Genomic DNA, 14,880 nt, shown 5'->3' on the forward strand with positions numbered 1-14,880 from the left:
TATCTTTCCGTGAACACCTCGACAGTGCATGCAAGAAAGCCAGCAAGACGGTGTCTAGCCTAGCACGAATTATGACCAACACCATGGGACCAAGAACAAAAACGAGAGTTCTTCTAGAAGCAGTCCACTCGGTACTGCTTTATGGAGCGGAGATATGGGCAGACATATTAAAGCAGAAGACCTACCGGTGAAAGATAGCAGCAGTACAGCGGCGAGGCGCTCTCAGGGTTGCCTGCGCCTACCGCACAGTTTCCGAAGCGGCTGTATTGGTCATTGCGGGAGCCACGCCCATCGACCTATTAGCGTTCGAAAGAGCAAAACTCTATGACGCTAAAGATAGTGACGAAAACATGAAGGACACAAGAACGAGGATAAAGGCGGAAACGCAGCAAGAGTGGCAGGACCGATGGACATCGGGAGAGATGGGCAGATGGACGGCGCGCCTGATCCCAAACATCAACGTCTGGCTTTCTCGGAAGCATAGGAACACGGACTTCTTCTTGACCCAGCTATTGACGGGACATGGGCAGTTCAATGCCTATCTTTTCAAGATGGGTTTGCACAGCACACCAACGTGCAAATACTGCCCAGACAAAATTGACAACGCCGAGCACACGTTTTTCGAGTGTGATCGGTGGAAGGACGACAGAATCAGCACCGAAGAAACAATAGGCACAACGCTCTCCCCTGAGAGCTTGGTAACCTGCATGATCACAAAAGAAGAAAACTGGTCAGCTGTCGCAGCCTACGCGCAGCGCCTTTTAAAAGAAAAAATCGCAGAAAGGGATTAGAAACCAGTAGAAACAAGAAGTAGGTGTCGTGAGACACAACATGGACTGGATTGAAGTAATGCTAACGCGGTTCCTATCCAGTCTTCCCTGTAACATCTATGGGGAAAGGAGAGAGGAGGATGTTTAGTCAGTATTGTTGCAAAATAATATTGACTTCTGAGTCCGACATACCCAGGCAAACACACACACACACACATTCATACATACATACATCATACATACATCCATACAGACAGACAGACATAGTGACACCCTCGCGGAGATAGTCGGGGAAGCTTCCTGTGGCCTTCAAACGTCGAGATCTGATGAAAACTCGATTTTTGCAAAACGGGGTAAAACCAATAACTTTCCGATTTTTGAAAATCTTCGATTTTCTTAGCGGAAAGTTAAAAATCATAAAAATCTAAGAGGGTCATCGTCGCAACGTCGTTGAATTGACATGGAATGACCTATATGGATTAGTCGCAACATCGTCCCAAGATGCTGTATATGTATTTAAATTTGTAATAATCAATATGGAAATAAATTCATCAGCATTCATCTCTGATAAAATACTTATTCGATAATACGGAAATAAATGTAATGGAGGCTTTACTTGTATCACTTGGACAGTGTTTTTTTACAAGGGAGGGTGGGGTATTATTATCACTTCCCTTGTTTTTCACACTTTTTCCAGCTCTACTCGGTATTCACTAACTTCCATTATTATCACTACATTATTATCACTACCTTCTTCGTCCCCACCCCCCTGCATGTCTGGATTTTTCATGCCCAACACACACACGGTGCTGTGACTGTGGCCGACTTACGCGTTATAATTAGTACCTGCATTTGCATTACGGCCTTAAATAGTATAGATGGTACTTCTATAATGACATTTTACCTTCCATAACTATATGGGAAAACTACAGAAAACCCGGCTGGTACAGAAGCTGGCAACGTAACGCACATATTCTTTATTTATAATCACTGAAAAATATTGGTGCGTGCTGGAATCGAACCCTGGTCCCACTCTTTTAAAATGCAGGTACTGAGCCGATTAGGCTTTTGCTAGCCTTTCGGAAATCAATATATTTAATAAATATTAATATTAAACGTCTCAGAGTAGTTATAGGGTAAGTGTGGGTATTACCGCGGGTGCGAGTATTACTGCGGATTTTTTTCATTACATTATAAACTAATGACACACAATTGTTTGTAATTTCCCTGATTAAAAAAAAGAATTTGATAGAATTAAAAAAATTTATATCCTCATGAATGCTATCCAATCCTGAAAATATGATTCAAAAGGATTCAACATGATTCAAATTTTTTAATTCTGTTAAATACTATTTAATTCTAAAAATATGATTTAACAGGATTTGAAAGGATTTAAACTGTTAAATACTGTCAAATGCTTGTAAATCCTTAAAATATAATTAATTAAGATTTAAGATGATTAAAAACCTTGAATATTACTGAATACTTTTAAATTCTAAAAATATGATTCATAATAAGGCTACTCAAAATTTTAAATACTATTCAGTAATTCCCAGTGAACACAATTATGTCAAACTGACGTTAGAAGGACGTCATGCTACGTCATGATTTACGTAAGATGTAAGTCATATATAACTCATAGTTTCCCACTTCCTGACGTAAGATTCTTACGTAATACGTATGACGTACTTATGATGTAACTGATGTCAAAATTAATTACGCGGAAGAACATTTTTTTAAACAAAAAGTAATATTTAATTATGCGGTTTTGGGTTCGAATAATAATTTCGAGACTGATTACATGCTGAGGAAAAAAATTTGGAGTTGAAAAATCCTGGCGTGTGCTGGGCTTGAACTCTGGTCCATTGAATCCGGAGTCTTGAATGCTGCTCACTTGTCTGCACCACGATTGATATTAAAACGCTTATTTAAATCTATATAAATTTAAGAGTTGGAAAGGATTAAGTTAATACGTTTTTCTCAAGTTTCATTAAGATTTGTGATGAGATTGCATGGAAATTGATAAATTTTTTCTAAATTTGATGAATTTTCAGAATTTCCTTAAATTAATCTTTCATTGGTCATAAGAACGTCATAACGATGTCATATTAACGTCATAAATTCAGAAAGTTGAAAACAAAAATGTTTAGATTGTCCAATCAAACGCAAAATGCCACTTAAAGTTGACAAATTTTTCCTAAATTCATGAAAATTCATAAAACATAATTAAAGAAAATTATATTACTTTCATGAAAGCAATACTTTTGTAAAAGCCCATCAGTCTTCAATTATTAATATTTCAGCTACCAATGGTTGCACAGCAAATTAGAAGACATTTTCGGAAGCTGGAATGAATTTTCTTTGAGGACCTGTCAAGTCAAGAAACGAAAAAAGTTTTCTAAGCCTCTGAGACGAAAAAAAGGAAATTAAAAATTTTGAAAAAGTTCTCCTTCATGCCATTTTTAGCTAAAATTTTTTGTCAGAAAATCTATAAACTATAATCATGAAGTTTTACAGCTTTAAAATGTATCTTTTTAGATTTGCAAAACAATCATTTTTCACTGAGATACAGCAGGTCAAAAATCGAGAAAAATTCAGACTTCTTTGTGGGTAGTATGCATAGGAAATAATTTATTCCAACTTCTAAATGATCATGGTTTTTTATCACTATTAAATTTTCCATTTTCCATTATAGATACAATAATAAGGAAGAAAACTCATAGAAATCATAGAGTATACCCTACCCGAGTCGAAATTTTAAAACCCCAGTTCAACCTAGTAGAGCCTGATTCCTTTGATGTAGACATATGCCGCTCTAATTTAAGAACCTTTTTCAACCTAACTCGTCTTATATCAGGGTGAGGAATAGTGAGTCGGGGTTTAGTTTAAATTTTAAGATTCTGTTTCAACCTAACTCGTCTTGCATCAGGGTGAGGAGTATTGAGTTGGGGTTTAGTTCAAATTTTAAAACTCTGTTTAAACCTTATTCGTATAAATTCAGGTCGTAGAAGAGTGAGCTGGGGTTTAATGAGAATTTTATCGTGCAGGCTTCCTAGGGTGAAACAGAGATTAAAACTTTATACATTTTTCAAAATAAATAAGAGTAATAAAAATTATTATCATTATTTTGAAAATGTATTACAGTAAAACGTGCGAAAAAATCACAACAAAACCATTTATAAATTTTTTATGCTTAATAAACTGCGTCGAATGCTTTTTTAAAAATTAAAATCGAACGACGCGTTCAAAAATTATATTTGTTTAAAAATTCACAAAATTTTTTTTCTCAGTATTTTTTCGACATAACATTTAAATTTCTTAACCAAACGATATTTGCCCGGACATCCACTTTTTTCGCTTTAAAAACTGTGTTGAAAACCATTTGGAAAATTAAAATCGATCGACGCGTCCAAAAGTTACAGCTGGTTGAAAATTTACAAAAATTTTTGATATTTTTCGAAAATAATTACCGGGCTTCTTTAACCTTTCAACATAAACCCGTATATATAAATTTTTTTTTCATTACTACTCTAAAAACTACTTTGAATACCGTTTTAAAAATCAAAATCGAATGATATGTTACAAAATTATACCTTATAAAAATTTCAAAAATAATTTCTTCCAGAATTTTTTCGAAATAATTTTCAGATATTTTAACTATTTAACTATTCATGTGTATATAATTTTCGTGCTTTAAATAAAAAATTATGGTTTGTGCAAGAATAATTTAAAAATATACGAAAGATCAAGTTTTTCTACTTAAAAATTTGACCTAATTGCTAAAAAGAATAGTTTGCCAAATTAAAAATTTAAAGAATGAACAAATAGCACAGTTTTTCACATTTTGAACTCGAAGAGCTCAAAAATATAATTTTTGTGTCGCAGCTTTTGAAGCCCCATAAAGGATCTTTAAGTTTAAATTGATTAAACGAAAAATTTCGAAATAATTCCGAAAAAACAGTTTTTTCGGTTTTCTTTCGACAACGATAACTCACGAACGAATTAACCGATTTTGACCGGGTTAGCGGCGATCGACGTGGTTTTTTAATGTTAAGAGCTGAATAGTTTTTGAAATCGATCGGTGAAGCCGTTTCAAAGTTATTAAAAAAAAAAAACACATTTGAAAAAATTTTTTTTTGTAGTTTTTTTCAAATTTCTCAAGATCTACCGGTTCGAATCGGTCCCAATTATATTCAAAATCTAAGTTTGGTCAAGCCCTTTTGAATGACGTCAATCGCGATACACACATACACACACATACATACTTACATACATACAAACAAACGGACACCATCGCGGAAACAATCGGGGAAGCTTCCTAGGACCTCAAAAGGTCAACATCCGTTGAAAACTTGATTTTAGAAAAACGGGGTAAAACCAATAACTTCCCAACTTTTGAAAATTTTCAATTTTCTTAGCGGGAAGTTAAAAATTTAGGCAATTTTCGCGATTAAATTTTTTAAGCACTTTGTAAGTAACGTTGTAAAATTAATAATAATAATCACAGTAATATTTATCATGACATAAGAAATAATAATAGTATTTAATCACATGAGTTAATTTTAATTTTGTCAGTTGTAGCTTAAATGGAAACAAATATTTCTACTGTATGACTAGTCTTCGAGTAGCAGAGGGGATCCAGTCTTGCTTCGTAATCGTGAGGTCTCGATTTCGAATCCCAGTAAGGCTGAGTTTTTTTCAACGGAAATTTGTGTTTTCTTCGTCGTTTCTTCTGTCCATTTCGATATCATTATTCTTGTATAATTATAAATTAACATTACTAATAGTTATCATTATCTTAACAGTCATGCAAATAATAACATGAAGTAACCAACAGTTGAATGATAATTTTTTCTTTTTTTTTACTATGAATATAACCAGTTTAGGCTATTAAGGTTGAACTAGGTTGAAATAGGTTTTAATAAAACCCTGCCTGACACTTTTTCGTCTCAGAAACAAAAAATCGTATACATCGTGCAATCCCAGCTAGGCGCTAAAAGAGTGAAACAGAGTTTTATTAAGAACCTTCTTCAACCTAACTCGTCTGAAAACGGACTTAAGTAGACGTTACCAGAGTGAAACGGGGTTTAGTATCAATGCAATTCCTTATTTCTTAAAACCTATTTCATTCTGTTTCACCCTGAATTAGACTATCCCAGGTTAAAATGGGTTTTAAGCGAAAAAAAATTTCGACTCGGGTACAGAAGATTTCCAGACCCATAATTGATCGATCAACCCCATGGAAACCTAGTAACAGCCCCATAAAAGGCGATTTTTGAGTAAATTGACAGAAAATTGACTGTTAAAAATTTATTCCTCGGTGTCCACGGGGGATTAAGAAAGAAAACTTATGGGAATCATAGAGTACACCCTACAGAAGATTTTCAGACCCAAAATCGATCGATTAACCCCATGGACATCAAGTCCAGCCCCATAAAAGGCATTTTTTAAATAAATTGATAGAAAATTGACTATTAACAATTTATTCCTCGGTGTCCACGGGAGATTAAGAAAAAAAACTCATGAAAATCATAGAGTAGACTCTATAGAAGATTTCGAGACTAAGAATCGATCGATCAACCCCTTGGACACCGAGGAATAAATTTTTAATCGTTAATTTTCTGCCAATTTACTTAAAAAACGCTTTTTATGGGGCTGTTATTCGGTGTCCATGGGGTTGATCGATCAATTATGGATCTGGAAATCTTCTGTGGAGTCTATTCTATGATTTTCATGAGTTTTTTTTTCTTAATCTCTAGTGGAAACTGAGAAATAAATTTTTAAATTTGAAAATAATGTAAAATTAGCTGAAAATAATCAGTTATGGGGCTGCTTTTTCGTGTCCATGGGGTGGGTTAAAGTCTTATTGATTTTTTGACACTCTAGAATGTGTATATTTAAGGTACACATCGCGTTTATCTTTTATTTTTTGCTGGACACCGAGCATCTAATTTTTTTTCGTCTGTTTTTTTTTGTTGCTTGTCGTTTCTTGATAGTGTCCGCGGGATGCATGCGCGTGACAGAAAGGTCCGACCGCCATTTGGTGTTTTTCGTGATATCTCCGAAAATATTTATTTAATAAAAAAATTGATAATTACATCTTTGTTGGTTTTTCATTTTAGTTTTTTTTTTTAAATAAACTCCCCCCTCAAACTTACGGTTCTCGAGTTATCACGATTTAAACAATTAAATTGTTATTAACAATTGTTTGCATCATTTGTCAACAAATTGAATACGATATTCGTAATTCTTGACCCAAAATACATAAGAATTCGTTGGGTTTTCCCATGGACATAAAATGTACACGGGCTTCCCTCCTTAGTCGATGGACTATGTTGAGTCAAAATGTTATTTCTTTCTGTGCAGTTGGATTCTCTTATAATTTCCAAAAAAAAAAAATTTTTTTTGGTTTTCTTTTGACAACGATAACTCACGAACGAATCAACTGATTTTGACTGAGCTAGCGGCGATCAACGTGGTTTTTTTATGTTAAAAGCTGATTAGATTTTGGAATCGATCGGTAAAGCCGTTTAGAAATTATTCTAAAAAAACCACATTTAAAAAAAATTTTTTTTGTAGTTTTTTTGAGATTTTTCAAAATCCACCAGTTTAAATCGGCCCAAACTATATTCAAAATCTAAGTTTGGCCAAGCCCTTTCGAATGGTGCCAACCGCGATGAAATCGGTCAAGCCGTTCAAAAAATATAAGAGGCCACACACACACATACACACATACACACACAGACAGACATACAGACATTGTCGCGGAAACATTCGGAGAAGCTTCCTAGGACATCAAAACGTTAACATCCTCTAAAAACTCGATTTTTGAAGTACGGGGTAAAACCAATAACTTTCCAACTTTTGGAAATTTCTAATTTTCTTAGCGGGAAGTTAAAAAGTATTCAGTAGAAACCGAAATTTCAAATACTGGTTAAATTCTTTCATATCCTAAAAAGATAATAAAATGAAGACATTATTTTAGGATTAAAAAGTATTCAATGGAATCAGAAATTTTAAATACTGGTTGAATTCTTTTATATCTTAAAAAGATAATAAAATGAAGTCATTATTTCAGGATTAAAAAGTATTTAGTAGAATCAGAAATTTTAAATACTGGTTGAATTCTTCCATATCCCAAAAAGATAATAAAATGAAGACATTATTTCAGGATTAAAAAGCATTCAATGGAATCAGAAATTTTAAATACTGGTCAATTCTTTTATATCTTAAAAAGATAATAAAATGAAGTCATTATTTTAGGATTAAAAAGTATTCAATGGAATCAGAAATTTTAAATACTGGTTGAATTCTTTTATATCTTAAAAAGATAATAAAATGAAGTCATTATTTCAGGATTAAAAAGTATTTAGTAGAATCAGAAATTTTAAATACTGGTTGAATTCTTCCATATCCCAAAAAGATAATAAAATGAAGACATTATTTCAGGATTAAAAAGCATTCAATGGAATCAGAAATTTTAAATACTGGTCAATTCTTTTATATCTTAAAAAGATAATAAAATGAAGTCATTATTTTAGGATTGAAAAGTATTTAGTAGAATCAGAAATTTTAAATACTGGTTGAATTCTTTCATATCCTAAAAAGATAATCAAATGAATACATTATTTCAGGATTAAAAAGTATTCAATAGAAACAGAAATTTTAAATACTAGTTGAATCCTTTTAAATTCTAAAAAAACAATCAAATTAATACGTTATTTTAGGATTAAAAAGTATTCAGTAGAATTATAAATTTCATATGCTAGTTGAATTTTTTTATATTCTAAAAAGATAATAAAATGAAGGCATCATTTTAGGATTAAATAGTATTTAGTAGAATAATAAATTTCAAATACTAGTTGAATTCTTTTATATTCTGAAAAAATATTCGAATTTAGATATTATTTTAGAATTAATAAGTATTTAACAGAATTAAAAATTTTAAATACTAGTTTAATTCTGTTTTATTCTACTACTCCTTTCGATTATTTTAGTATTAAAAAATATTTAATATGATTAATCGTGATTTTTGAAACAGGATTTGCAGTATTCAGCAGAATTCGAAAGTATTAACATTTTAATTCTTTTGAATTCTATCAAATTCCTTTTTTTAATCAGGGTTCAAAAAAATTCAGCAATAAATATATTATTTTTAAAATGTAATTAACAAACGACCCGGTATGAAATTTAATTATTTAGTTTATTATAAATGATTAAAAACTGATTGATCGTTTGAAAAGAAAATGTCATCGTTTTTTTGCAGTTAGTGTGCAATTGTAGGTTCGAATAAAATGTGTTTTTCTATGAATTAATGCTTTGATATCTATATTTATTACATCTCAGAGTAAGATTATACTTTTTAATGCTCAAAAAATCTAGCAAATATTGAATTTTAATTGATTATCACTTTTAATTTACTGCCGCGGTAATTGGGTATTTGCATGAAAATGATTTTGCAAATAAAGTTCAGTTAATAAATTCTTTGATACACATAAAATACCTACGTAAGAAAAAAATTTAATTTTTACAAATAATTTTTAAATAAATAAATAAATAAAAGTGGTTAAATATGATGTAAAAATCACGTGATGTAAAACGTGATGTGATTGGTCTGACGTCATTGTGCATATTATTGGCGCGTTAGTTGAATGCATGATAAACGACGAATGATAAATTATTGAAAAAAGTTTCAAGTTGGTTTTTATTTATAGTGAGTTTAGTTATATTTTATCATTAAGACTAAAATTTACTGAAAGTAGCATAAATATTTTTCTTTAAAAAGAATAATTAGCATAGATATTATGATTATACTCTATATTACCATAAATGCTGAGTGGTACTAGTGGTACATGTAAACGGGGTGATAGTAACTGACAATAAATAATTAAAAAGAAATAAAAATGCCTCGAAGAAAAGTCGATCCTGGTTTCAGTAAAGCTCGATCCGATAATCTACCTCCCCGGGAAAAAATGATCAGGACTGATCAGACCTGTTCATATCTGATCAGGCCTGAAATTAGACCTGAGCAGACCTGTTCATATCTGATCAGGCCTGAAATTAGACCTGAGCAGGCCTGTTCATGTATGATCAGGCCTGAAATTATACCTGATCAGACCTGTTCATGCCTGTTCATGTCTGAAGCATTAAATACGCTCAGACCTGATCAGACCTGTTCATGCCTGCTCATGTCTGTTCATGTCTGAAGCGTTAAATTCGTTCAGACCTGATCAGACCTGTTCATGCCTGCTCATGCCTGCTCATGTCTGTTCATGTCTGAAGCGTTAAATACGTTCAGACCTGATCAGACCTGTTCATGCCTGCTCATGTCTGTTCATGTCTGAAGCGTTAAATCCGTTCAGACCTGTTCATGCCTGCTCATGCCTGTTCATGTCTGAAGCATTAAATACGCTCAGACCTGATCAGACCTGTTCATGCCTGCTCATGTCTGTTCATGTCTGAAGCGTTAAATACGTTCAGATCTGATCAGACCTGTTCATGCCTGCTCATGTCTGTTCATGTCTGAAGCCTTAAATACGCTCAGACCTGATCAGACCTGTCCATGTCTGATATCTAGCCAACACTGAGAGACAATTTTATTTAATAGTAATGAAATTTTATTACTATTTAATAAAACGTTTATTTGGCTAATCCCAAATAAAAATTTATTAAATATTAATTAAATTTCCTTAAATACTAATAAAAATTTTATTAAATACTAATAAATGTTTCTTAGTATGTAATGAATATTTATCTACATGTAATATAAAGAAAATTCATTAATCAACTAACTAACAAGTATTGATCAGTAATTAATTGAATAAATAATTAAGTAAAATTGAATTTTGTCGGAACTATATTTTTGAAATACAAAGTCTACAACTGTTGTTATCCGAGTGGATGTTAATTTTTATGCACTTAAATTTAAAAATTTCACAAATGAATCGATAAGAGTTAGACATTATTTAATAAAATGAAAACAGAAGCAGAAAACCAGACAATGTAGGGACGCATTTGTTAAAAATAAAGACTATGATTTCATAAATTCAATCGAATATTTATTTATTTTTATTATTTAAAATCTCTACATGTGATTCGTCATGAAGTAAACAAATAGGTTAGGTTAGGATGTCTTGTTAAAAAATCTTAATACTATTTATTAAAAGACTTTACTGTGAAAATATATTTGAATATATTATAATTAATTGATGAATATTAATTTTTTTTTTTTTTTTGAGATTATTTCTTTTAATGACTTAATATTCGTATTAATGACAGCAAACGAAAGCGTCGTTCGTGGTTATTTTAATAAACACATATTAGTATTTAAGAAAATTTTATTAAATACTTATGAAATTTTATTAAATACTAATATAATTTTATTTATATGAAATATAATTTTATTAATATTAACTAATTTTTTTTCAAGTCCAAATAAACTGTTTTATTACTATTGAATAAAATTCTCTCTCAGTGTAGAACCATATGTTAATGGAGCGAAAAAAAATACATAGCCGTTCCGAATAAATCACTGTAATATATGATTAATTATTAATAATTAATAAATTAGGTATAGAACTCCGTTAACTATAAGGATAAATCATGTATAAAATTTGAATTACTTGAAGTAGCTCGAAAGATACTCTCAAGTTAAGATGAATCATTTGGTCAAGAGGTAAAGTGTCAGTCTGAAGAGCGCGAGGTGTACGGTTCGAATCCCCGTCGGCACCGATTTTTTTTTTTTTTTTATGGACCTGATCGAGTCAGACATGAACAGATCTGATCAGACCTGAACATGCCTGGCCAGGTCTGATCAGACCCGGTCATTTTTCATACCTGATCAGACCTGAAGACTCATGCCTGTTCATGTCTGATCAGATCTGATCATTTTTTCCCGGGTCGTGTTGATGCTTTTATGGTCGCATCTTACTTAGCTACTAACTCCAATTTTGTATCTGCAGAAATGCAAGGCGCAAAAGCTAACCTGTGAGTATAAATTTTCATGATACGTAATTTCATTATTGTTTAATAATTTTTGGATTTTTTGATAAATCGAAATTTTAAAAATAAATAGTATATATAAAAAAATCAACCAGTCATTTCTTTGTTTTTTTAAAGTGAAATTCTCATATTGAAAAAAATAAAAAAAAATTTTTAATAGGTTAATTTTTAATTTACAACAAGTGTTTAAATATTATAGTTGAAATATTAGACTAATAATAAAATAAATAAATTTTAGTGGAGTTGTTGGTCGGTGGTAAAAAATTGCGGAATATAAAAGCTATGGAACGAGGCAAAAAATTAGAAGCAATGGTTTTACAACAAGTTGAACAGAAGATGAAAAAAAAGTTTAATAAATGTGGTTTATTTTTATCTGAAAAATATCCTTATCTAGGAGCTTCGCCTGATGCTATTGACGACGAATTTGTTATTGAAATTAAATGCCCAACGTCAGATAAAAGTGCTCGTACATATATTGATACTAATAATTACGATAAAGTAGCAATGAAGTACATAACGCAAATGCAAATGCAAATGCTTTTTGCCGGAAGAAAAAAAGCGATGTTTGTTGTTGCAGACCCGAACTTCGAACATACAAAAGCATTTAAATCTATTATTATTAATTACGAATCACAATTAATTAATAAATTATTGGAAGATTTGAGTAAATTTTTGGAGAAATGTATTTTTAAACGATTATTTAATTCTTTATACAAAACAGAGCAATAAAATAATTAAGATCAAAAACGTATTATTTTAAGACACTTGTATGTTTTGAATGTTTATAGATATATACATAAGCTTATTTACTGTGAATAACAAAATTTTGTAAAATAATTAATATTATATTTTTAATTAATCTCTAATGTTACTTATGTTTTTTTTATCAGTGGTCCTTGTAAATTAGTTAAAGCAGCGACAATTGTGATAATATTATCCATTTGCAGAATCAATTTAACATTAACACATGAATGAGGTTCACAAATATGAAATTCTCTGATTCTTCTTATTAACCTTTCAATGTGAATTCGAAGGCTAGCGATTCGTTTCGTCGCAATGACTTCATCATGAGTTGGTTGCTTATTAGAGCTTACTGTAGGAGGTCTAATCAATGTACGTTTTTTCGCAACTACTAAATTTTCAATATATTTGAAACCTCTATCTGCTAATACAGCTGCACCTGGCTTTAAATAATCCAAGTATCCAGAGTTTGAAACTATTTCTGCATCAGATGCTCTACCACCATAACCTGGTGATATGAAATTAACTATACCATCTGGAATACAAGATACTAAATATTTCACAGTATTACATTTTTTGTATTCTGACCATGTCAATGATTGTTTAACTGGGTCTGTTGGCTTTTCAATTTCAATTTCCAAACAATCAATGATCGATTCAACTGCGGCATAACGACTCCTGAAACTCATTGGCAATTGTTGTTTAATTTTTGCAGATGAAGGCCAAATAATGAAGTCTTTTAAATACTCAGTTATGATTGGCAAGGTCTTAGTAAATGTACGACTTACATTAGAAGTAGACATCCCAAAATCATCTGCTAAAATAGCAAAACTTTCATTTAGTCTTATTTTTTTTAATGTGAGAAAGATTTCAACATCACTTAATTTAGCAGTCCGTAAAATATTGATAATATCCATACAGTCGTTTGGAATACCGATATATTTACGAGGTGATTGTTGAATTTTTTGGAAAGTTTGTTTTAAATTTAATTTTTGGAATTCTTCTTGTTGATATTGGCTTTTCCACTCATTTTCAGTACTTGGATTTGTCGACAAAAGGTTATCTGAAGAAGTTGGGAATGAACTTACTGTTGTATTTGATGTGTTCATTACTTGATTATTACTAATTGATGAAGAACATGAGTCATCCAAATTTTTTACTCCAGAGAATATTTTAATGGGAGAAGTTGCACGGTCTTTTGTTTGAGGTTTACACTGAATTTGTGTACTCCTATACAAACTTCTTATCTTGACTTGAACTGCAGCATTAACTTTTATAGTTTGAGGAGGAAAATTATCATAAAAAACATTAGATGCACTGGCTTTAAAATCTTGAGTTGCAGTAGAATTTGCAGTATCCAAATATTCCAGATCCATATTATCGATATTATTGCTTGAATTTCGACCTATCATTTTATCATCAAAATTGAAGCTGGATTTCTCAGAACTTGGTTGATCTACTTCCATTGGAGAAACTTCTACACCACCAATCATTTTCCACTCTAAATAATTTTCCATATCTGTTTTTAACTAAAATAAAAATAATTAATTACTCATTTACAGTCAAAATATTTAAAAAATTTGAGGTTATAAGTTGATTATAAACAAATTATTTTGATTTTTATTATAACTTACATCAAAATGATCCTCACAACAATAAAGTCGACTTGATAAAGAATAATCACTTTTATTCCCGCATGCATCCAACCACATTTTTCGTTTTAATTTATTTGATGGAACATTTATAAAAATTTTATTTGGATTAGATTTACCGGTATTTTTACATGTTGGTACAATACACCAACAACCACTGTTTTTTAATGACATATTAAAAAGTTATAAAGTTTATGTTTTTGCTTTGAAATAATTTAAACAGTTGTTTTTTTTAATAACAATCACAACAGCTGATCAGGCGTTTTTATAAAAACATTCTGTGAGTGGATTGGCGCCAACAAATTTGAATGGAATATGCACAATGACGTCACATACGCAAGAGGGAGCTACCTATTCGTTTAAAATTTAACAATTTTTTTATTGTTAAATAGTTTAAATGTTTATAAATAAAAAAAAAAAATTTTTTTTTCAAAAATTTTAAAAAATTTTTAAAAATAATAAGACATAACTATTTAATGGATTGGAAAATCATGCAAATACCCAATTGTCACGAACTTTTGAAGCATGTCAGTATTACCGCGGTTTTCGTGGTTTTCGTACTTTACCACGGTAATAGAAACACCTGTAATATCAGACGGATGCGACAACTGCCGCGGTTGAAATGTACTTAGTTATAACCTCAAAATTAATAAATCTCGTGTTGTTGATCTCATAGTAAACACTTAGGTACAATGGCAAAAATTAAAAAAAGTTCT

General features: G+C 31.1%; 1 protein-coding gene and 1 long non-coding RNA gene across 2 annotated transcripts; both read right to left on the reverse strand.

The window, feature by feature from the left end:
• Positions 1-12,643: 12,643 nt before the first annotated feature.
• On the reverse strand, positions 12,644-13,989 carry LOC123259046. The gene has a single exon (XM_044719309.1). The coding sequence runs from the start codon at positions 13,976-13,978 to the stop codon at positions 12,644-12,646; it is 1,335 nt and encodes a 444-aa protein (XP_044575244.1). The 5' UTR covers positions 13,979-13,989.
• Positions 13,990-13,993: 4 nt separating this feature from the next.
• On the reverse strand, positions 13,994-14,547 carry LOC123258832. The gene is made up of 2 exons (XR_006508149.1): positions 14,147-14,547; positions 13,994-14,031 (listed from the first exon to the last, which is right to left on the reverse strand). It is a non-coding gene; the product is annotated as an uncharacterized LOC123258832 (long non-coding RNA).
• Between the last annotated feature and the right edge of the window lie 333 nt (positions 14,548-14,880).

This window comes from Cotesia glomerata, linkage group LG2 (genome assembly GCF_020080835.1).
Source record: "Cotesia glomerata isolate CgM1 linkage group LG2, MPM_Cglom_v2.3, whole genome shotgun sequence".
Classification (NCBI taxonomy): Eukaryota; Metazoa; Arthropoda; class Insecta; order Hymenoptera; family Braconidae; genus Cotesia; species Cotesia glomerata.